The sequence below is a fragment of the Barbus barbus genome, assembly GCF_936440315.1.
Source record: "Barbus barbus genome assembly, chromosome: 12".
NCBI classification, from domain to species: Eukaryota; Metazoa; Chordata; class Actinopteri; order Cypriniformes; family Cyprinidae; genus Barbus; species Barbus barbus.
Window position 1 is genome coordinate 4,521,093 of NC_136740.1, and position 22,735 is coordinate 4,543,827.

At 37.1% G+C, this 22,735-nt stretch overlaps 1 protein-coding gene across 2 annotated transcripts; it reads left to right on the forward strand.

Moving 5' to 3' along the window:
• The first annotated feature begins 104 nt into the window (after positions 1 to 104).
• LOC306877827 (E3 ubiquitin-protein ligase HACE1) lies at positions 105 to 21,630 on the forward strand. Of its 2 annotated transcripts, none has more exons than XM_079429811.1 (24): positions 105 to 352; positions 768 to 822; positions 1,154 to 1,243; positions 1,403 to 1,507; positions 1,676 to 1,751; positions 4,082 to 4,213; positions 4,313 to 4,395; positions 5,211 to 5,307; positions 5,391 to 5,492; positions 5,574 to 5,680; positions 5,759 to 5,909; positions 6,913 to 7,220; positions 8,492 to 8,560; positions 10,118 to 10,205; positions 10,995 to 11,106; positions 11,196 to 11,293; positions 12,412 to 12,499; positions 13,778 to 13,927; positions 18,388 to 18,584; positions 19,182 to 19,313; positions 19,644 to 19,742; positions 20,019 to 20,089; positions 20,211 to 20,324; positions 20,532 to 21,630. In XM_079429811.1, exons 1-24 carry the CDS (start codon positions 262 to 264, stop codon positions 20,632 to 20,634), a joined length of 2,718 nt encoding a protein of 905 aa, XP_079285937.1. In that variant the 5' UTR covers positions 105 to 261; the 3' UTR covers positions 20,635 to 21,630. The 2 variants fall into 2 exon arrangements, with proteins under 2 accessions (XP_079285937.1, XP_079285938.1); XM_079429812.1 differs by having other exon boundaries at positions 10,995 to 11,010.
• The last annotated feature ends 1,105 nt before the right edge of the window (positions 21,631 to 22,735 follow it).

The following is a 22,735-nucleotide window of genomic DNA, read 5'->3' on the forward strand; positions in this document are numbered from 1 at the left end:
ATACAGCACGTTGTAAATTAGGCTACATGTTATTTTGTTTAGTTGCCTTATGGACCCTTACGTCTGCATGTGCGTCTGTCCCAAGACCACACTTCCCATACTGCATTGCAATGAAAACAGGAAGAAAGACCATGAGGAAATATTTGCTCAAAATGAATCAGAGAGCGATGGGGGGATATTGTCCGGTGGAATGAGTCATGAAGCGTTTCAGAGAGACAGAATACGTGTTTCATGAGCTGAATTCTGTGCTGGGCGTCTCGTATGATGGAACGGGCGATGGAGCATTTAAATGTACAGCTGAATCGACTGACGCGCTCCCTGCGCCGCGCGAGGACTGTAGAACTCCCAGAAGGTGAGACGTCACGCGATACATTACAAACATTCTTATTTCTGAGGAGACCCTTGATACATTCTAATCATCTCGGCTTCCGGCAAGGATTCCTGTCTACGGCCATACACTTCCATCCATCTTTATCCATATATGGTCATTTACTACAAAATACTGTGTATGTTTATTATGTAAACACACACACACATGCATGTATATATTTATGAAAAATATGTTACGTGGACATAATATGTATGCTAAATTGTTGAATGATTCTCATGACTGTCAATGTATTATCTTCATTGTAAAAATGTCATTTTTATTTGATCCATCATATACCACCGTGATATATTTTACATTTAAAATAACATTCTCCAAAGCTGTTTGCGAGTTGTTTGACCCAAAGATATATTTGAAATCTGTGTATTTTTTGTCGTAGACAGTGAAACAGCTGTGTACACCCTCATGCCCATGGTTATGGCTGACCAGCACAGGTGAGTGTCACTGTTATGCTTTGAATAACAGCTGGAACACAATTAATGACCTAACAAAGGCCAAGACAAATAGAAACACAATAACTTTATTCCCTGTCTAAACAAAGCTAAACGAGTACCACCCATTCCTGCAGCTTCCCCAATACTATCCTCTGCTATTTCCACTACAGTATGCATGACAGGCTCAGTGATTAACTGCAATTAATTTAATAGAAGCTAAATAAGAGGATGTCAAGCTTAAAATCCTCTTTGGGCGGCAGTCGTCTCCTTTAAACTTCCGTGTCTTTGGACACATAGCTTAATGTAACAATTTTTTTTTTTTTGCTCATAGGTCAGTTACTGAATTGCTTTTAAATTCAAAGTTTGATGTCAACTATGCCTTTGGACGTGTTAAAAGAAGCCTTCTACACATTGCTGCCAAGTAAGACTTTTGTTCTTTTCACATCCTCACAAAATTACCACATTTTCATGGATTTGCTTATTTAATTATTTTTGTGAAATATCCAAAACTCTCGATAAAGCGATACAAATTTATACTGATGACCCTAAATGTTCTCTGGATTTTTTGTTGTTGTTTCAGCTGTGGATCGGTAGAGTGTCTTGTCCTGCTGCTAAAGCGTGGAGCGAATCCAAACTATCAGGATATCTCCGGCTGCACACCTCTGCATCTGGCTGCAAGAAACGGGTAAACGGAGGGTTTTATAAACTCTGCCACCTGCTGGAATCATAACAAATCTCATTTTTTAGTCTTTATCCCTCAAGCTTTGTGTACATAGCCTAAGCGTTTGTGTGTATTGCATGCAAAAGTTTTTAACTGAGCATTTTTTCCCCATGTTGTGTTCTGTTTTCACAGACAGAAGAAGTGTATGGGCAGACTGTTAGAGTACAATGCTGATGTTAATATCTGCAATAATGAAGGTCTCACTGCTGTGAGTATGATGATAAAACGTTTGACACTCAAAAAAGACGTTAAACCGAGGTCCTGAGTCTCTGTGGTCATTAATAATCCCATGGCACTTCTTGTAAAGAGTCCTGGCCAAAATCTACTGGCCCTTGTCAATCATGGCCTCCTAATAATCCCCACCCACTTGATTGGCTCTATCACTCTCTCCTCTCCACCTGTAGCTGGTGTGCTGTGGCTGCCGTCACATCATCCAGGTGGATGCTGCACACTGGTGGTGGTTGAGGAGAGACCCCCCACACATGATTGTAAAGTGCTTTGGGTGTACAGCAATACACAATAAAGCGCTATATAAACGCATCATTCATTCATTCATCACAATGCACTGTGCCAGTTGGCCAATCAAAGCAGACTGTGCTTGTCGGAAGCATGGACTTTGTAGAAAATGAAGCGTTTGAGAGAGGCGGGGCATAGAGGACCTACAATAATGTACAGTATTTGAAAAATAATGTGTTTTTTGAACATTAAAGCATGTCAACATATTCTGTTACACCAAATGCACAAAATAATGATCTTTAAAAAAGCATCATATGACCCCTTTAACATTTTCATAGATATGAATATTACGTTTTATATACATGCAAAAACATTTGACTGGAATGTGTGTATTTATTTACGTATTTACTTACTTATTTTTAGGGTTGGGTATCGAAAACCGGTTCCATTTTAGAACCAAATTTCCAAGAACTGTGTATTCTATAAGACGCGTGCAATTCGATTCTGCTTAACGATTCCTGCGTTCACATTTTAATGTGATTTAAAACGATTTAAGCGCCGGAACGGAAATAACTTATTATTATATTTGAAATTTAGATGGTAACACTTTATTTCGATAGTCCACTTTAGACATTCTTTATCTTATATTAATCGAAACTAGGAAATTATAAGAATCAGAATTGATAAAATTCAAACGATAGACAACTCTACTTTTTTTTTTTTTCGTCTACTAGGGGTGTAACGCTTCATCGATATGGATCGATAACTCAATACGATGTCTGTCGATACGATGCATCGATGCCACGCGTAAAATATCGATATCTGTAGTATAAATAGGCACCTTTATTTTGGCACTGTCCACATTTTCACATAATGTCCGTCTATGCATTACCAGCAACGCGTGCATTCTCGTTCAAACTCACGTATCAGGACTCGATATGAGGACTGCCTGAAGGCATAAGGCGAACATAAAAGACGCTCGGGATTGTTGGTGGAACAGTAGAGCGCTGTGAGAAGTTTTCTGCGCACGCACACAGACAGCCGCGTCTACACCGCGCGAATACTAAATTGAGCTCTTCTGCTTTTTTGTACATGGATGAATAAATACAGACAAAATTACATCAAAATGCGCGTTTTGGCGAATATCCTAGTAAACGCAGTCGGTTAGACATATGTCTTAACGTAAACAGTTGAGAAAGAAAACACATGTATCAACAGGCTATATTAAATCCGTGCTTTCGTTCTTAAAGTGAAAGCAAACTATTAATAAATCTAATGCTGTCAAAGAAAAATACAAGTGCTCACTGCTCCTGACTAAATAACCTTTGTAACATCAAAAATGATGAATCTGTATTTAATGTATACAGTGAAGACTATGTAGTTATTTTACATTTGATTATTACATTTCTTTAGCGTACCTGAATATTTATTTTACACTGAGCTGAAAAACTTGAAAAGCACCGTTTATTGAACTTGTGTCTTTGTTCGATTGTATTTATTTTCTGCTATTGCCTGTAATTTGGTTATCTCTAGAAAATATTTTTAGCACTGAGCCCATAGTAGCAGCCGTAATTATTTTCTCCAATTGTTTATTTTCTTTATTATTTAAAAAAAAAAAGTGCATAGGCCTATTTGTTTTATTGTGAATGTCCCAATTGAGGTACAGGATGTGAAAATTTCTGGTAAATGTTCATGTTATATATTTTGGTTGCATTTGTGAGTTAATAAAAATGTAGATGGTTGTTTAAAATAGGTATATAATATCGATATATCGATCGATATACTCCTGAATCGTAATCGTATCGTATAATTGTATAATATCGGCAAATATCGTATCGCTGGGTATGAGAATTCGATATCGTATCGTGACGAACCATCTTATTTACACCCCTATTGTCTACAGCAATTATACACTTTGTGACATGGTATAAAAATCATAAAAAAAAGAGAAAAATTCAAACAAATATAAAAACGTACATTGTTTTAATTATTACACTAAAGGAAAACACTGTATTTTGTTTACTAATGCACTGCTGTATTTACTTATATTTTATTCTTTATGTCATTCTTACATGTCATTAGATTCATTGGCTGGCAGTGAATGGAAGGACAGAGCTACTTCATGACCTGGTGCAGCATGTGTCTAATGTGGATGTGGAGGATGCCATGGGCCAGACAGCCTTGCATGTGGCCTGCCAGAATGGACACAAGACTGTACGAAATCTCTCTGTCTACACAGCTTGCACACATACAATGTGTAGTTGAAAAGAGATTGTTTTATTAAGGTTCATGTGATGTTTTTGTTTCTCACAGACAGTGCAGTGTCTTCTGGACAGTGGAGCAGACATCAACAGGCCCAATGTCTCTGGAGCCACTCCACTGTATTTCGCCTGCAGGTGAGCAGCTAGCCATCATCAGCCCCAGCACTGCCAGCTGCCAACACAAACTTACAATGTTTAGCATGATTACCGTTTACTTCACTCTGGCCTGAACTGGAAATGTGTGGTCAACAATTAGAATGTGGCCCCTTAAGAAAATTAACTTCCATTCAGTGACTGAATCTGGATGCTTTCTGCCTACACAAGAAACATAATTAGGATAATCAGGGGTTTGTACAGAATTTTATTTTTATTTTTTCGCTATATAACCTTTTAACACAGCTTTCTTGAGTTTGATGAGGATAACAAAGGAATTCAAATTTCTTTGCTGTAGGGGCAGGCTAATAAGAATGTAGCCTGATGAAGATGTGCCACTGTTGGGTTTCTGAGCGTGAAGCTTAGGGTATGCTCACATGAGCTCGGTTGCTGAGCAACAGCACTCCATCCGTCTCTTGTTTTAAATACATTTTGCCAATGATATGAGTCCACTCAAGGCTGATGATGATGTGATCAACACTAACATGCCTCACAACAGATAATTAAAAAGAGTAATTAAACATACGCTTGAAAGGCTTTTAAAACATGAAATCTGGGCCTGTTCTGACTCTTGTATTTCCATACCAATTTTTGTGAAGTTTATGTGTTGTAAATCAACCATACACATTTGTTCCGGATGACTAGAATAACTAGAAAAGTCATGTAAATGTATTGGTTATGAAAGTGGAATCACTGAAAAAAACATTAAGCTCATAAAACTTCTGGAATCTAATCTTGTTCACGTGGATGGAAGATATCGATATGCGTGCAATTTAGCTTTTATCATTGTATTGCAGTCACGGTCAGAGGGACACCGCGCAGATACTGCTTCTCAGGGGAGCCAAGTATTTGCCAGATAAGAATGGGGTCACACCGCTTGACCTGTGTGTGCAGGTGAAGGCAGCACACCTATATCATATTCACTCACTCAGCTACTCATATGCTGGATACTAAAGCTCACGTGTAACTACTTTTAGGGTGGTTATGGCGAAACATGTGAAATTCTCATCCAGCACCATAGCAGACTGTTTCAGACCCTGATACAGATGACTCAAAATGATGACATTAAAGAGAACATGGTATGCCTCTTTTTCTTGTCTATGTTTCTTGATGAGTTTATGTATATGAGTGTATTTTACATGTTGAATATAATTTTTAAGCTAAGGCAGGTTCTAGAACACGTTTCACAGCAGGGTGACTCCAACTACCAAAGGATCTTGACCAGCTTGGCTGAGGTGGCCACCACAAACGGACATAAACTGCTGAGGTGTGTCTCCACATTTCTTGAGAAATTGTATTATTTTGAACTTTACGCAAATCTATTTCTCATTCTGTTTCCATTCAGTTTGTCCAGTAACTTTGAGGTCCAAACAAAGAGTTTGCTCCGAATTATCCGGATCTTCTGTCATGTGTTCTGTATTGGGCCTTCCTCACCAAACAACGGGAATGACATGGGTTACAACGGAAACAAGACACCACGCAACCAGGTTTTTAAGGTCAGTAGGCATTGCATTGCCAACAAATCTTACTTAAATATGAATTATAAATGTTTAAGTACTTAAACAATTGGTGAAACAGAACATCACTTTCTTTATTTCTTGTAGCATACATTGATCAATGGACAATGTGATAGATTTGGCACCATAGACTGAAAGCTTAAAATTATGATTAATATTTATAATCATTTATGATTGGTTCTAGTTGATGAATAGAACAGAGATGAAACTGACACTGTAGATTCAGAATGTTTAATACAAGTAAAATACATTAAACCTACATACAAACAAATGTTTTCCACTCAATGTGTAACAAAAAACTTTCCTGACTTCCATCATTTATTTCTCTACATTTCAAATATGTATAGATTTAATTGATTTATTCTTGGCCCAGACCCAGAAATTACACCCAGTATTAAAATCTGAAAATCCACAATAAAAATATGAACTTTAAACATGTTTAAAAAGATGATTTGTGATTAATTTTTCCACTAACAAAATATTTTTTGTAGTCTTTTTTTATTTTTATTTTTTTTATTTTACATAAATCCAAGCTTTAATTCTTTTAAATTATGAAAAAAAATAAAATAAAAACATACATCCATACATGCATACAGGCAACTTTAGACCCAGCCGCTGCCGACTTGAGCCGACCCCGCAGTCTGCTTTCATCGCCACTAGTGCATCGGCTTGGTGTGTACCGGGTTTTATAGAGACTATTTAGAATAATTGATTTGTGAAAAGTCATGACACAAGGATTCAAATAAGTCCAGTAAAATCAGACAGATGTTTACAGTGTCATAGACTAGAGAGTGTATTTCTAAACATCAATACATCACATCACCCTAGTGTCAAACACTGCACAGATGAGCAAGCATTCTGCTGTAGAATGGACCAGTCTCTCACGATTGGAAATACCAAAGCTGTCTCACAAAGCACAGCCTGCTCTGGTCTTGTACAGCACATCTGTGTTGAAGTGATGTTCTCTTGTGTTGCTGTCTAGCCTCTGGAGCTGTTGTGGCACTCTCTAGATGAATGGCTGGTCCTCATCTCTACCGAGCTGGATAAGGAGAGCACAGACCCAACAACCTCATCCTCAGGAAATGACATTGCCTCACTCTTCCTGAAAAAGCAGGAGGTTGACTCTTCTCTTTCCAGTGAAAATCCCCCTCTGTTGCTGGATGCCAAGTCAGTGATGAAGACGCCGGAGGGCTATGCCGATGGTCAGGATGTCATCTCTATGATAGCCAATCGCCTGAGCGCTGTGATCCAGGCTTTCTACATGTGCTGTTCCTGTCAGATGCCACACGGGTAAGACTGACCTCAAATCGTTTCAGTAACACTTCAGTATAGGGACCGATTCTCACTATTAACTAGTTGCTTATTAACATGCATATTACTATTTGCTGTTTATTAGTACTTATAAAGCACATATTCCGCATGACCATATTGCACGGCCCCGTTTACACTAGTGCGTTTTCGTTTTAAAACGCATAACTTTTGCTACGGTTACGCCTATCGTTTACACTACTCCGGCGTCTCAGATCGAAAGCAGAGACTTTTAAAAATGCTGCAGACCCTGTTTTAGTTTGAAAGCTCAGGGGTTGTGTTTCAGTGTAAACGGACCAAAATGGAGACTTTTGATGATGCCGTGGCTGCCCATATTCTCTCTGCGTATCCTTGATGACCGTGTAAACAATAACATCATGCGCATTGTTGTACCCATAGATATAGATTCCCCATTCGACCGATCCAAGCACGCAGACGCGTCCGCCATCTAAATAATAGGGATCTACGTACATATGGTTGAACATGCATGAATGGTCACGTAGCATTTGTTTTAAGTTGTGTAGTGTATACGGAGATCGTTTCTGAAACACCAGTGTAAACAAGGATCGTTTTCATTCTAAACCGCCGTTTTAAAACAAAAATGCACTAGTGTAAACGGGGCCTACAGCTTAATCCTACCCAGTACTTAAACTTAACAACTACCTTACTAACTATTAATAAGCAGTAAGTAGGAAGTTATTCAGGGCAAAAGTCGTAGTTAATAGTTAGTTAATAATGAGAACTGGGCCTAAAGTGTGAACAAAGTTTCTTTGCACTTTACACAGAAACTTTTTGACAATAAACTGCAGAGAACAGCTTGTTCAGAAATCTTCATACTTTTGAGATCTTGACCATGGTGCTGGCATTGCTGAGGTCATGGGTTGGATTGCCAGCGTGAACACACATGGTGACAAAATGAATAGCTTGAAGGCCGCTTTGGATAAAAGTATTGATAAAAGCATGTGAACTTTATAAGTGGAGCTAAAAGCTACAGAAGTGTGGAATGTTACCCCTGTGAAGTTCAGGGGAAGTACGGGAGAACCAAGATGAGTGTTTTAATAGACGTGTGCTCATGACCTCATTCGGCGTGAGTGTTCATAATGTCTCTTCACCCTCTCACTGCCTCTCTAATGATAATGTTATTAGGCCATTAAATCACTTTTTAATTAATGCATCATTTATAGACTCTCATCGGCAGGTCTGAGACCCTGCATACTCTTATTTCATTTTCTTTTTTCTTCTCTGATATCTAGCATGACCTCCCCTCGATTCATCGAGTTTGTCTGTAAACATGATGAAGGGCTCAAGTGTTTTGTGACCAGGTAAGTCAGGGGCAATTATACATTTTTTAATGTTTTAAAATCATTACTTCTTAACGGAAGATCAGTAAGATTATTGTTGTTTTTTAAAAATGTAGACTTTTATTCAGCGTTAAATCTCAGTTTCTGCAAAAATATTAAGCAGTACAACTGTTATCAACATTTAAAATAAAAAGAAAGGAATGTTTTTTTGAGAAGCAAATCAGCATATTAAAATGATTTCTGAACGATCATATGACACTGAAGACTGGAGTAATTGTGAAAATTCTGCTTTGCAGAAATTTTTTAATTTTTTCTATTAAAATAGAAAACACTTACTTAAAATTGTAATAATATTTCACAATATTACAGTTATTAACTGTATTTTGTTTAAATAAATGCTGCTTTAAAGGGTTACTTCAGCCCAGAATTAAAATGATGTCATTAATGACTCACCCTCATGTCGTTCCAAACCTGTAAGACCTTCGTTCATCTTCGGAACACAAATTAAGATATTTTTAATGAAATCGGAGAGCTATCTGACTCTCCATAGACAGCAACGCTTTGCGATGTTCCCAGGTCCAGAAACGCAGTAAATACATCGGTAAAACAGTCCATGTGACATCAGTGGCTCAACTTCAGTTTTGCGACGCCAAGAGAATACTTTTTTTTTGCGCAAAGAATATTTTCATTTTGGGGTGAACTAACCCTTTAAGCATAAATATTTCAAAAACATTATAGTCTTACTGACCCTGAACTTTTGAACAGTAGTGTATGTGGTATTCAAAGTTTTCTGAAGTCACATGTGATGAACGAGATTTATCTAAAATAACTTAACACTTAAAGGGGTCATGTTTTACTTTCTCTTTGGAGTGTTGCAAGCTGTTCGTGCATATAGAAGATCTGTCAAGTTGCAAAGATTGAAGTCTCAAACCCAAAGAGATATTCACGCCTACCTAAAACGCTTCATTTAAACACGCCCCCACAAATCTGCATCACTGTGTGGGATGATTTGCATAACACCGCCCAAATGTATACGCAAAAACAGAAAGCGAAACTTTATGTTGCCACCACCATGTCTTGGAGATGCTGTGTGTTTCCAAATATGTAAGGGGCGTAACATTTCCGTCACATGTTTGAGGTATTGGGCCAATCACAATGCACTGGATAGCGGGCCAATCAGAGCACACTTTTCAGAACGATGAGCTTTGTAAAAATGCAAAAAATTATGTATTTTTTTTACTTTAAACCGCATATTGCATTACACCAAATACACAAAATAATGTTCTTTTTAGCAACGTCATATGACCCCTTTAAAAACCATAATGAACACTTAAAAGCAACATAATAACTAAATACCAATTCTAGATGCACTATGATAGAGCTGCATTAAAATTCATTAAAAATTTATTAAAAAAAAATGATAAAACATCCATGAGTTTGGAATGTTTAATTTTCAGGTAAACTTTTCTTTTAACATTAAGTTTAGGGCTTGTGGTGTGTTTGTATGTGTGCACATGAACATGTTCAGGCCTATACTTGTAAAACACTTTCTCACTATTGCTCATTTACTGTTCCCAGGAATCCCAAAATCATCTTCAACCACTTCCACTTCCTGCTGGAATGTCCTGAGCTCATGTCTCGCTTCATGCATATTATTAAAGGACAGGTAAGCATGATGAGAGACTGAAATAGCTCTTGGAGTTGATTTAATTTGCTAATTGAATCGTTCCTCAGTTCCCAAAGGGCCTGACAAACTGCAGGGACTATGATGAAATCAGAATAGAGTCTATTTAATGCATGTTACTCTCTAGTGTAGTTTTTGTATTTATTTTTCATTAGATAAAACTCACAACTCTCACAAATTAGGGTGTCTATAGTTATGCTAATAGGATTACTAAGTAATATTTTCAATATATAATGTCAAAAATATAATATTAACCCACCTTGTTTTTGCCTAGCTCTGTTGCCAGATGATTTCCCACCTATTACAAAAAAAAATCATATGTATATATATCGTTCAAGAATTGACATAATTGAACAGACTAGCTAGGATCTAGTCAGTGGCAATTTAATTCAGACTGATTTTTAACTGATAAGTACAGTGCCCTCCAACAGTATTGGAACAGTAAGGCCAATTCCTTTATTTTTGCTGTAGACAGAAACCATTTGGGTTTGACATCAATAGATGAAAATGAGATGAGAGATTAACATTTCAGCTTTTATTTACAGGTATTTTCATCTGGATCTGATACACAACTTAGAAGATAGCACCTTTTGTTAGAACCCATCTATTTTTCATGTTACTGGAACAGATAGAATTAACAGATTAAAGTGAAATACTTTTGGAGGGCACTGTATGTTTCTGGCCTGAGGATTCATCTAGGATTCAAGTGCAACAGAGTGTAGTGAATGTAATCATACTATTAATGGGTCTTTGTTTATCTCTCTTCCTTAGCCATTTAAGGACAGGTGTGAGTGGTTTTATGAACATCTTCTGGCTGGACAGCCAGACTCGGATATGGTGCACCGGCCAGTTAATGAAAACGATATTCTTCTTGTTCACAGAGGTAGAAGAATTTCTTCATTATCTGTTCAAAAGTTCCTTCATCTTTCAGCCTTCACCTCCTTCATTCATTTTTTTATCATTGGATTTCAGACTCAATATTCCGAAGCAGCTGCGAGGTTGTGTCCAAGTCCTCCAATGAGAAACTCAAACAGGGCATTGCAGTGCGGTTTCACGGTGAAGAGGGAATGGTAAGCTTGAACATGTCTTCTGTGAATCTCTTCATCTCAAATCTTTTGGCACTCCCAGACATGTAACCCTGTCAGAAGAGAGAAATGATGTGAAACAATAAGCCAAAAGAGACCATTCATTAAATGGATAGATCACCCAAAAATGAAAATTCTGCCATTAATTACTCGCCCTCATAATGTTCCAAACCCATACGACCTTTGTTCATCTTTGGAATACTAATTTCATCTTTAGAAGACAGCTTTTTTTTTTTTTTTTTGGCTTTTGGAGTAAATAGGAGATCAAAAATCATATTTGTCATAGTCTCTTATTCACCACAATAGAAGCTTACCAAACAATGACAACTTCTGTTCTTGAGAATTATGGAAATGTCAAAAGGGTCTGTAAGAGGCAGGTGTGTTATTACAATTGGGACTAAAATCTGCCATACAGAGGTATTTTAATACACAATATACATATGTATTATATGAATAAAATAAAATAAAATAAAACTCTACTATTCAATAAAATATAAAAGTCGTAAAGTCGTGACGTATTGTCAAGTATACTCGAATACTCGAAATTGGTGCTCTGCGTTTAACCCATCCAAGTGCACACACACAGCAGTGAGTAGTGAACAAATGCACACACACACACACACCGTGAACACACACCCGGAGCTGCGAGAGTGGTTTGACACTCCCCGGAGCACTGCGGCGCCCGGGGAGCAGTTGGGGGTTCGGTGCCTTGCTCAAGGGCACCTCAGTCGTGGTATTGAGGGTGGAGAGAGCGCTGGACATTCACTCCCCCCACCTACAATCCCTGCCGGCCGGGGACTCGAACCCGCAACCTTTCGATTACGAGTCCGACTCTCTAACCATTAGGCCACGACAAGACTATTCTATGGAAAATAAATCTTAAACCAGCCTCAGTTCGGCTACCATCTGACCAAAATGAGCGATCTTAGAAAGCAGCTTGTGATGCTTAAGATACTTCAGGTAGCTGCGTATTTGTGTATATTATGCATGCATTGGCTATTTTACCAGGTTTTAAAATATTTTTGCTTGGATTTTGCTATAATGGAGTAGAGTGGAGATCTAGGATTAATGCCATGATTAACTTTATTCTGTCCTTTTCTCAGGGTCAGGGGGTGGTCAGAGAGTGGTTTGACATTCTGTCCAATGAGATCATCAACCCGGACTACGCACTGTTTACACAATCAGCCGATGGTAAAAATCTTATGTACAATACGGGTCAGGGTGCTGTACCTATCAGCTTTTTAATTTTTTTACTGTAATATCACTCTCTTCTGTTGGTGATCTGTCACACTCATGAATTTATATGGAAAAGGAGTGACAGATAAAGATGCAATTCATGTAGTGCCCTATGCGGTTGTGACAATCACGACAGTAAACTGATGCCTCGTTCTATTTATGCTGTACTGACACAAAGTTCAAATGACTTGCAACTGTTGCGTCCAATGTAGAAACGGTGCTATGCGAAATTCCTGAGCTTGTGGATTTGTATTGAATTGACAAGATTTCTCCATGAAAATCCACCAAACAATGTAAATGTTTTCGCCCCCTTTAAAGTCACTTTTTTTTCAAAGTGTTCACATACTGTACAGTAGGTGTGATTAAAATTAACGCCCTTTTGTAGCAAATCTGTGTGACCAACTTGAACCTATTTTGAAATCTGTGTGGGGGAAATCGTTCACTCCCACATGGAGTTCTGTGATTTCCTATTGAAATGACTGGTTTCACTGCAAAAAATGCTTTTCTTACTTAGATTTTTTGTCTTGTTTCCAGCCAAAATATCAAAAAATTCTAAAATCAAGAAGGATTTTCTAGACAAGTACAAATAATCCTTCTTGATTTTAGAATTTTTAGTTATTTTGGCTGGAAACAAGACAAAAATATCTAAATAAGAAAAGCATTTTTTTGCAGTAAGTTACCGTACAACAGTAAATTGTGTGACTTTACCATTACAATACAAATTATATGCACAGATTTAATGGGGGAAAAAATGACATTCTATAAAAACAGAAGGAGAGGACACGAGCCTGCTGTTAGCATGTGAGACCTAGCGCTTGTAGAAGGAAAATATTGGATCAGGTTTGAGCCAGGCAATGGCTTTTTAATTTTTTAGTGTGGGAAGAAGCTTGTTGGTCACTGCCAAGGAGAAGCTTGTTGTTGGCCGAGGGTCTGCAGGGGCATGAGCTCAGCAGGGAGTCGCTTGGGCCATTAACGTCCTCCCGCTGAAAGATATGGACGTTGCCTCTGAACTCTTGACTATGTAAATGAAGCTTATGACTTAAAATCAGCAAAGAAACTGGCTAGTGGGACTATGCCTTTAGAGAAAACATTTTATCTGTCATTTATGCAGAAATAGATAACATTCCCTTCTCTTCTCAGATACAATGTGCTGCGTTTACAGTTTTCTATTTGTTTTGAATGTCAGTGTTTGGATTTTGAATTTTTTTCTCTCTCTCTCAAATTCTTGTACAGGTACCACGTTTCAACCCAATAGTAATTCCTCTGTAAACCCAGATCATCTAAACTACTTCCGATTTGCTGGTCAAATCCTGGGTCTGGCTCTCTATCATCGACAGCTGGTGAACATCTACTTCACACGCTCCTTTTACAAGCACATACTGGGTAACCTACTCCACTCACATAGTGTTTATATGAGAGAATCTACTTGTAAATAGTTCTGTATCAGCACATTTTTTACATTGAATCTGTTTGTTATACTTCTTTTTGCATGCATTCATACAGATTAGTAGGAATCCTCGACTAAGGATTTTTCTGGTCGACTAGTTAGTCGTTCATTTTAAGCATTAGCCGACTAATCGCACGTTTATTAATAAACTATTTAAATCATAATAATGAGCTTTTAATTGCCTACATAGCCTAATAAGCGCTCAAGCACACGCATAAAGCTTGCCACAGCACAAGGCAGAAGTAATGATTATGAATGTGTCAGGGAAACACAGTAAGGAGACTGCATTAACATTTTAATAATTTGATAAACCAGTGCTTTCTTTGTTTTTGGTGGGCAACATCGACTCGTCATCTCTGCAGTAGTGGATGCTCCTGTATGCATGTTTCATATGGATTGCATAATCAGAGAATATTTGTTTTCCATTTGAATTGGTTCATTTGGAAGTAGACATTTCAGTCTCTATAGATATCATTTTAATGTCTGTTTCGCGCTCAAGTTCACAGACCAAGACGGCAGAAAGCGCATCCTGTGTGCTTTCATTATTTTACAAAAGTGCGTTTTGTTGTTATTGTGAGTAGGGATGCGCAATATTATCAGACTGATATATCGGAATCGGCCGATAATTGCTTTAGATGCAAATATCGGCATCGGCCCGATATGAAAAATTATGCTGATATGTCTCGCCATGGTGACACGAAAATTATTTTATTTTATATATACTGATTTATTCATTCATGTGTAAAACTTTTTATTTTTTAAACAAATCATAAGCTCTAAAAGATTTTCAGAATTTTTTCTTTTGGTTTAGACCATATACCAAATTTTAAATCTTATAAATAAAATAAAATGTTAGGGTTAACACTGCATCTTTCTGGGGAAAAAAAATTCAACAATTGATATATTGTTTATTTATAGTTATTTTCAAAGCTTCAATGTGCCATCAAAAAACCTTCATTATGGTTTATTTAATTCTAACAAATAAGTTCTTCTTAAAAACTAACCAAAATTTTTAACATTTTGCTTATAATTTCTACACAGGAGAGACTTGGTGTTGTTTCCAAACAAAAAAGAAATATATCTGTATCGACCAAAATGATTTGGAAAAATATCGGCATATCGGCAAAAATCCAATATCGTGCATCCCTAATTGTGAGTGTACACAAATAAACGAGTCTTTACAGACACCTGAACGGAGCACATTTCTCAAGGTTAACATTAGATTGAGCGGCCATGTAAAGTTGCTAATGCTTACATATTTCAAATGATGAGCCATATTTGAGGTTGATAATAGGCGAGTGTTTTGATGTCCTGCCTTATGTACTGTATTACCATAGACTACCCGTTAATGATCTGTCCGTCATGGACTGCGTGACTTCGCCTGTAGATATATACAGTATATATATATATATATATATATATATATATATATATATATATATATATATATATATATATATATATATATATATATATATATATATATATATATATAAAAATTCTGCGACTAATACAATTTTGGTCGCCTAAGCCTCTTCTAGTCGACTAATGATTAGTCAACTATTAGGGGGCAGCTCTACAGATTAGAACTTGTACAGACACATAGTTGATATGTTTTAATTAACCTGTTAGCCTGCACCAGAGCGACCTCGCACTGAACGCTCTTTGTTTGCATGTGTCATTGTTTTCTAATAGAATAAATGAAACGGGACAAAGTTAATCTTGTCAAACTCTATATCATTCTGAGGGTCTAAGCCTCAAGCATCGACGACAGATCGCTGTTTTTCGATGGAAAGCTTATAAGGAATGAGTGGCACAAATTTGCTACATTTGTGTAAGCAGTACACATCCAAACACGCAGAGTAAAAAAGCCGTACGTACCTTTATCATTGTAATAACGAGCCACAAACGCGTCCACTGCTGAAATCCCAGTTTAGTTAGAGAGGTAAGGGTCCACAGAAAAACATCCCAGCGAGCACTTTTAGTCCAGCGAAACAATAACGTTGTAATAAGGATGAATATTCCTTTGTTTACGTTTCATTTCTTCAGAGAGTTATTGTTCGCGTCCGTTATGGAATAAATTACGCTCAAAAACAGCGTCTTGGTGGTAAAAAAACAAAACGATTTTGTAGAATACGGTCTTACAAACATAATGAGACCGTCTACGGAAAAAAAAGTCTCAGAAAAGCGGAATATAGATTATTTGAATTTGGCGCTCCCTCCTGCCGGCAGTGACGCTTCTGTGACGCACGCTGTCATCTGAGCGGGGCATAACTTAGCGATCTGCTTTATCCATAAAAAACTGTTTTTTTTTTCTTCTACATTTTTTATATGTGTGTGTGTGTATTGTGTGGGGAATGTGGCCGTGTCTGCATGATTATAATCTGTATGGACGCACATCAGCGTGTTTATTAGCGACTCTATGACGGCTATCATTGTGATTCATTGATCAGCTATTATTGATTATATGGCCCATCTGTTTGATTATAATCTGAATGGAAGCACATCAGCGTGTGTTTACTGACTCTATGACCATGTCTGGCAATATCACTTCACGTCTGGCAGTGATATTTATCATTGTAATAACGAATAACGAAGAATACTTCAGTATACATACTATATACAAAGCATTTTTTTCTATTTTTTTTCCTTTTTTATTACTCAAATAATTATTTTTGTATTTTTTAGTGCTCAAATAAATCTGTCTATTATTTTATAATTGAAAAACTATGCAGGAACATGTATAATGACTAAAATAGCTTGTATAATTCTGCAATCCATTTGGTGGTTATTTTTCCTCAAACAGGGGGGTGGGGGGACTATAAATAGTTTCAGAAAAAATATTGCAGGAATCTCATTTTTCATGGTATCTTCTTCAAATTTGAAATATGAACTGATGAGACACATGGCTTTCGATCCATTACTTTTCTGGATTGCTCCAGGACTTATTTCATGTATTTGTATATGAAATAAAAAAACATTCAGTGTGGAAAAATATTTTTCAAGGCACGTCAGTGTCTATAACTTTTTATCTTTTTGAGCATTATCAACTCTGGATGATAGATAGTAAAGCCCAGAGTCTCTTCTTTCCAAAGATACCTAATTTGTTTGTGTAAGCACACTTTGTCACAAACTGTTACCATTTTAATTCAGGTAGGTTATTTTCACCTGCGAGGCCCTAAATGGGGTTGAAGGTTAAAGTGTTAAGGGTGCTTTCACATTAGCACTTTTGGTTCGATTGACGTCAGAGTTCAGTTTGTTTGGATGATGTGATCACTGTCTTCTGAACTCAGGTGCGCACCTGCGATCCATACCCGAGTCTGCTTAAAGGGGTCATCGGATGCAAAATTCACTATTCAAGTTGTTTGAACATAAATGTGTGTTGGAAGTGTACACATCCATCCTATAATGATAAAAATCCACCCAGTGTTTTTTTTTTTTAAATCCCTATTTTAAAATCCTCTTTCTCAAATCAGGCTGTTCTGAGATGCCTGTCAGAATGGCGTAGTTCGGTACAGACCGCTCCCATGATTCGTTTTGAAGTGAATGTGCCGATCCCCGATCTATATAAATGCATCTATGTTCACGCGAATCATTCGTGATCCAGCTTTATCTACAGAGGGAGTGAGTATAAGGGTTTTTTATGAATCTTTGCAAATCGCCTTTCCTAATAATGTGCTAGTAAGCCAGTTTTGTGGCTGAAGTTTAGTATGCTCCATAGACATATATACCTAGATCTCATTATCGACTGATTCTATGGGCCGCGATACGTAAGCCATCCGCCATTTTTGGAACGGTCTGCAAATCTTTGAGTGCATGGACTGTGTGCGTCTATATCTTTGAATATTCATTGATTTATTATGGTGAATGCGAGATGGCTGACACATTAGCGTATCTGGAGCGGTCGAATAGGGAATCTACACATATCTATGGTCTGCTCGTCACTCCACGGAAGAGAGGGGCGGAGTCAGCAGAGCTCATTAGCATTTAAAGCAACATGCACTAGATCAGCGTGCTGAAGACAGAGCTGATTTTTGACGGGTTTAAAAAGGTGTTTTTTATACTACCATTGATAATTTTTAACCAAAGTATGTTATAGACTTTTCATTAAGACCCTAAAGAATCATATCAACTTGTGTAAAATGGGCATCCGATGACCCCTTTAAGAGGTAGTCTGGGGTATTGTCCGTGTGAACTCTGGTACGGTTCGGAAGTGGTACGGAAGTGAACCGCTATTATTGACATATTTGATAAAAATGTGTGCTTGTGTATGTTTGTCAACAGTACCCATTTGCCACAACTTGATTAAACCAATATTCTGGTAAACATGGTCATTAACAGGAGCGTCTGCAACATGCATGATATGTAAAAGTGTGTTTGTGTGGGATCTTTGCAGGCATCCCAGTGAGCTATCAGGATGTGTCATCCATTGACCCAGAGTATGCAAAAAATCTGCAGTGGATTCTGGACAATGACATCAGTGACCTTGGCCTTGAGCTCACCTTCTCTGTGGAGACAGATGTGTTTGGAACTATGGAAGAGGTCCCTCTCAAACCAGGAGGAACTGTCATTCAGGTCACCCAAGACAACAAGGTAATATATATATATATAGATGTTCTGTAAGTTTTAGAATGGATTAGAATGATTTCTGAAGGATCATGTGACACTGAAGGCTGGAGTAATGATGCTGAAAATTCAGCTTTGATCACAGGAATAAGTTACATTTTAAAATACATTTAAATATAACATTATTTTAAATTGTATTTTTTTTTTTTACTGTATATTTGATCAAATAAATACAGCATTGGAGAGCACAAGAGACATCTTAAAAAAACAAAAAACATTTTGAATGTTTTGAGTATTTTTGGTGCACATTAGAGTATAGCATTTTTACTTTTGCTAAAATCAAACTATTGGAATGAACCGTACAGAAAACTGGGGGAAAATGAGCCAACTGCCTATATTATTTTTGAGTCGAATAGACTAATATTCAGAGCAATTAAAACTTAGTTGTGTCTCCATCATCTTTTTAAAATCATTTACACTTGTGAAGTACCTTTTTTATTATTATTATTAGGTGCATTTGCCCTCATTTTAGTCACTCTGAGAACAAAGCAGTCTGTCCATGATATCGAAGAAGTGAATGATGGTAGGTTTTTGTCTGATTTGTCATGTTTCTGTGTGTGTCAGGCAGAGTATGTGCAGCTGGTGACGGAGCTCAGGATGACCCGAGCGATTCAGCCGCAGATCAATGCCTTCCTGCAGGGCTTTCACACTTTCATCCCCCCCTCGCTCATCCAGCTCTTTGATGAATATGAGCTGGTCAGTAGATTCCTCCTCTGATCTCTGCATGAGACTCCTGCTTCTATTTCTTTATATTCTCGTGTTGCATTTTTCATTTGGAGTTTCTCTCTGCTATTTTTTTCTCCTGTACTCACTGAAGTAACACACACAACAACAACAACAGCAACCGCAACCATAGTACCGTATGTTTTGTAGTATGGATTAAGATGAAAGCCTTGAACACCAGTAAAATGAGCAAGCTAATAAGCGCACTCAGACACAGTCTATACAAAATTAATCCACAACATAATACAAAATACTTAGAATGTGTGTTTGATGGCATGGCTTGTTTTATGTTTGTGTGAGCAGGAACTGCTGCTGTCAGGCATGCCTGAAATTGATGTGATGGACTGGAAGAGGAACACAGAGTACACTAGTGGCTATGACCTGCAGGAGCCTGTTATACAGGTATCAGCACCAGCACACAAAACAATTCTACTGCTTCAGAGACGGATGATAATTAACAGTTATGTCAAAATGTTTACATTATCACATTAATGGTGAGACCACTTGTCAGAAAGTTCATTATTAGAGAAAACAGTAGCTTAGCAGAGGGTAAACTGCTTAATGCTGCAGCGTTTGTTATAATGGTGATTAAAAACTATACATGAAAATGCTTACCGGTTGACAAGTATCTACCAGGCTGTGATAAGAGACTTGTGTGTGTGTGTGTTTTTGTTGCAGTGGTTTTGGGAAGTGGTTGAAAATCTCACTCAAGAAGAAAGAGTCCTTCTCTTACAGTTTGTTACAGGAAGGTACATACAGTTATTACCTTATTCTGTATTCAGGCCTCCATACTGTCCTGATAAGTATCACTGCCAAAAAAACATAGGATTTGTGCCTCTCTTTTTAGCAATACTGTTTTCTATCTAACAGTTCAAGAGTTCCTCATGGAGGATTTGCTTTTCTGATGGGCGGCAGTGGTCTGCAGAAGTTTACTATCGCCGCTGTGCCCTACACATCAAACCTACTGCCTACCTCCAGTACATGGTGAGAAACAGATGGATAGTGTTGCTCAGATAGAAACACTAGAGGGCAATGTGGCTCTTCTGATATTTCTGAGCTGTAAACACAGAGCTGTTTTAAAACGTAATGATGAAGAGTGACAAAGACTAACAAAAAGAAAAAGGTGTGTGTAATGAAACTGGTTCGACTCTCACAGTGTAGCATCACTTACCGATCTCTCTCTTCTCCCAGTATTAACATGCTGAAACTCCCAGAATACCCAAACAAGGACGTCCTACGTGATCGTTTGCTGGTTGCACTGCATTGTGGGAGTTATGGATACACCATGGCGTGACGCCGGCTTCTGGGTTTGCTGAGAATTCTGCTCTGTGGACACACATCGCACACATGGCTCAATTCAGGGATTCTTCAACACTTCGATTCAAAAGCCTTTATATTTGATTTATTTTTGGCATGAGGACATTTATGGCAAGGACATCAGTGAATAATGACATGAATTAATGATAGTTCAGGCACTGAGGCTGTTCAGGTCACATTTCACCGTAAATTCAAAACATGGATTTTTAAATTTTTCATTGCTCATTTTTCTGTATTACACCAAATGCAATACTATTATACAGGTTTTGTTTATTATTAGTATTATTATTTATTAAAATCCTTAATTTTTTTTTACTTTTATTCATATATGTACACACACACACTTGGCATTTTTTCCCCATAAAATCTAATTCATCATAAAAATAAGTTAGGCATTTAAATATATACATTTTTTGGTGAAATATGACCTAGACATGCTCTTCACGGGTTTCTTGAGGTTCAAATTTGCCAATGACTGAATCCAAATGGCCTGTGACATGCACAATTCCGATTTCTTTTACATTAATAAATGTACTCCAGGCTGTATTATTTCAGTTATCTGATGCTGTTCAACTCACGCCATGCTTGAAATGCATGTGTGTGCGGATGCATGTGAGAGTGAAATATCTATAGCTTTTATCACAACTGACAACTGTCGACACATTATTGAAAATTGTCATTTTGAGCAGTAGTATTTTTTTTTTTCTGTTGTATTTGTCTCTTGTGGCACACTTTCAGTTAGTGGTCTAGAAAGTTCTTTACTCTCTCATGATTACTGTGCCATATATATTTTTATGTACTCAAATGTATTTAGTTATATATGGGGTCCAGGAATTCTTAATTTTATATTCAGTGTCTAAATTGTTTATGTGCAGTTAAGTTATTCAGTATAAATTATCAAATAATGTTATAGGTGTGCCAAATATTCTTACAAGCAAATCATAAAAATTCCTTTTGTAAAGCAAGGACATGTCATGAAATGATTTTGGAGAGGGAAGTCATATCATTTTAGGAACGTATCATATCTTTACTATTGGTTGTGGTTAAAGTGAAAATGTGTGTATGTATATATATATATATATATATATTCTAATTTGTGACTATGATTTTGGATTAAGATTTGTTTTTGTACTTGTAATAACAGAATATACTGTACAATCTTTTGGATATTACAAGTGGGCATCAAAAATATTAAAGTATGCTTTTTATTAAAAATGAACCTAACAGATGTTATGGTGTTGTTTAATAATTTTACCTGGTTTTCTGGTTAAAAAAAGTGCATGTTAGACTTTGTTTGTGTACACATGTAGTGTGTGTGTGTGTGTGTGTGTGTGTGTATAGATTATATATATATATCTGAAGAAAACTCACCATCACCAGGGTGCGGCAAATGTTTTCGAATAGTTTCCAACATGTAGCTATGCAGTTCGTTGCTAGGTGGCTACTTGCTGCTCAAGTCAAAAGATTCCCAAGATAGAAAGTAATAGCACACCTCACCAATGATTCATGTCTGTAACTCAAATCACAGGAAGAACTTTTCCCTTAAGTGCATTCTTTGAACAAATTCCTAACTCTCAGTAGGAGCGGTAGAGTGCTGTAGTGATGACGTATGTTTGTACGCCAAACAGAAGTTAACATCACCCTGGATCTCTTGAAAAAAGCCCAATAGAATTTTTCCATTTGCTTTTGGAATATATCAGAAAATAAGCTTGGTAACCGACAAAAGTTTATGACTCTTACATGTTTTGTTCATCATGATGATCTAAATAAATGAACACAAATGAGTTTTGAAGCCTAAATACAATCGGCAGAAGTAAGAAATGTAAACTAAGCTACACCACGGTCACATGACTTCAACATCACCATTTAGCATCTGACAAATCTTTCAGTTTCTATTAATAAACAAAAACATTCCATCAAAATTTGAGTCAAGTCACCTTTATAGCGCTTTTAACAATGTACATTGTGTCAAAGCAACTGCACAATATCAAAATAGGAAAATTATGGTATTATGCATTTTATTTTAGAACAAAAAGTGAAAATATATTAAGCTTGTGTTCACCACAGACCATATTTCA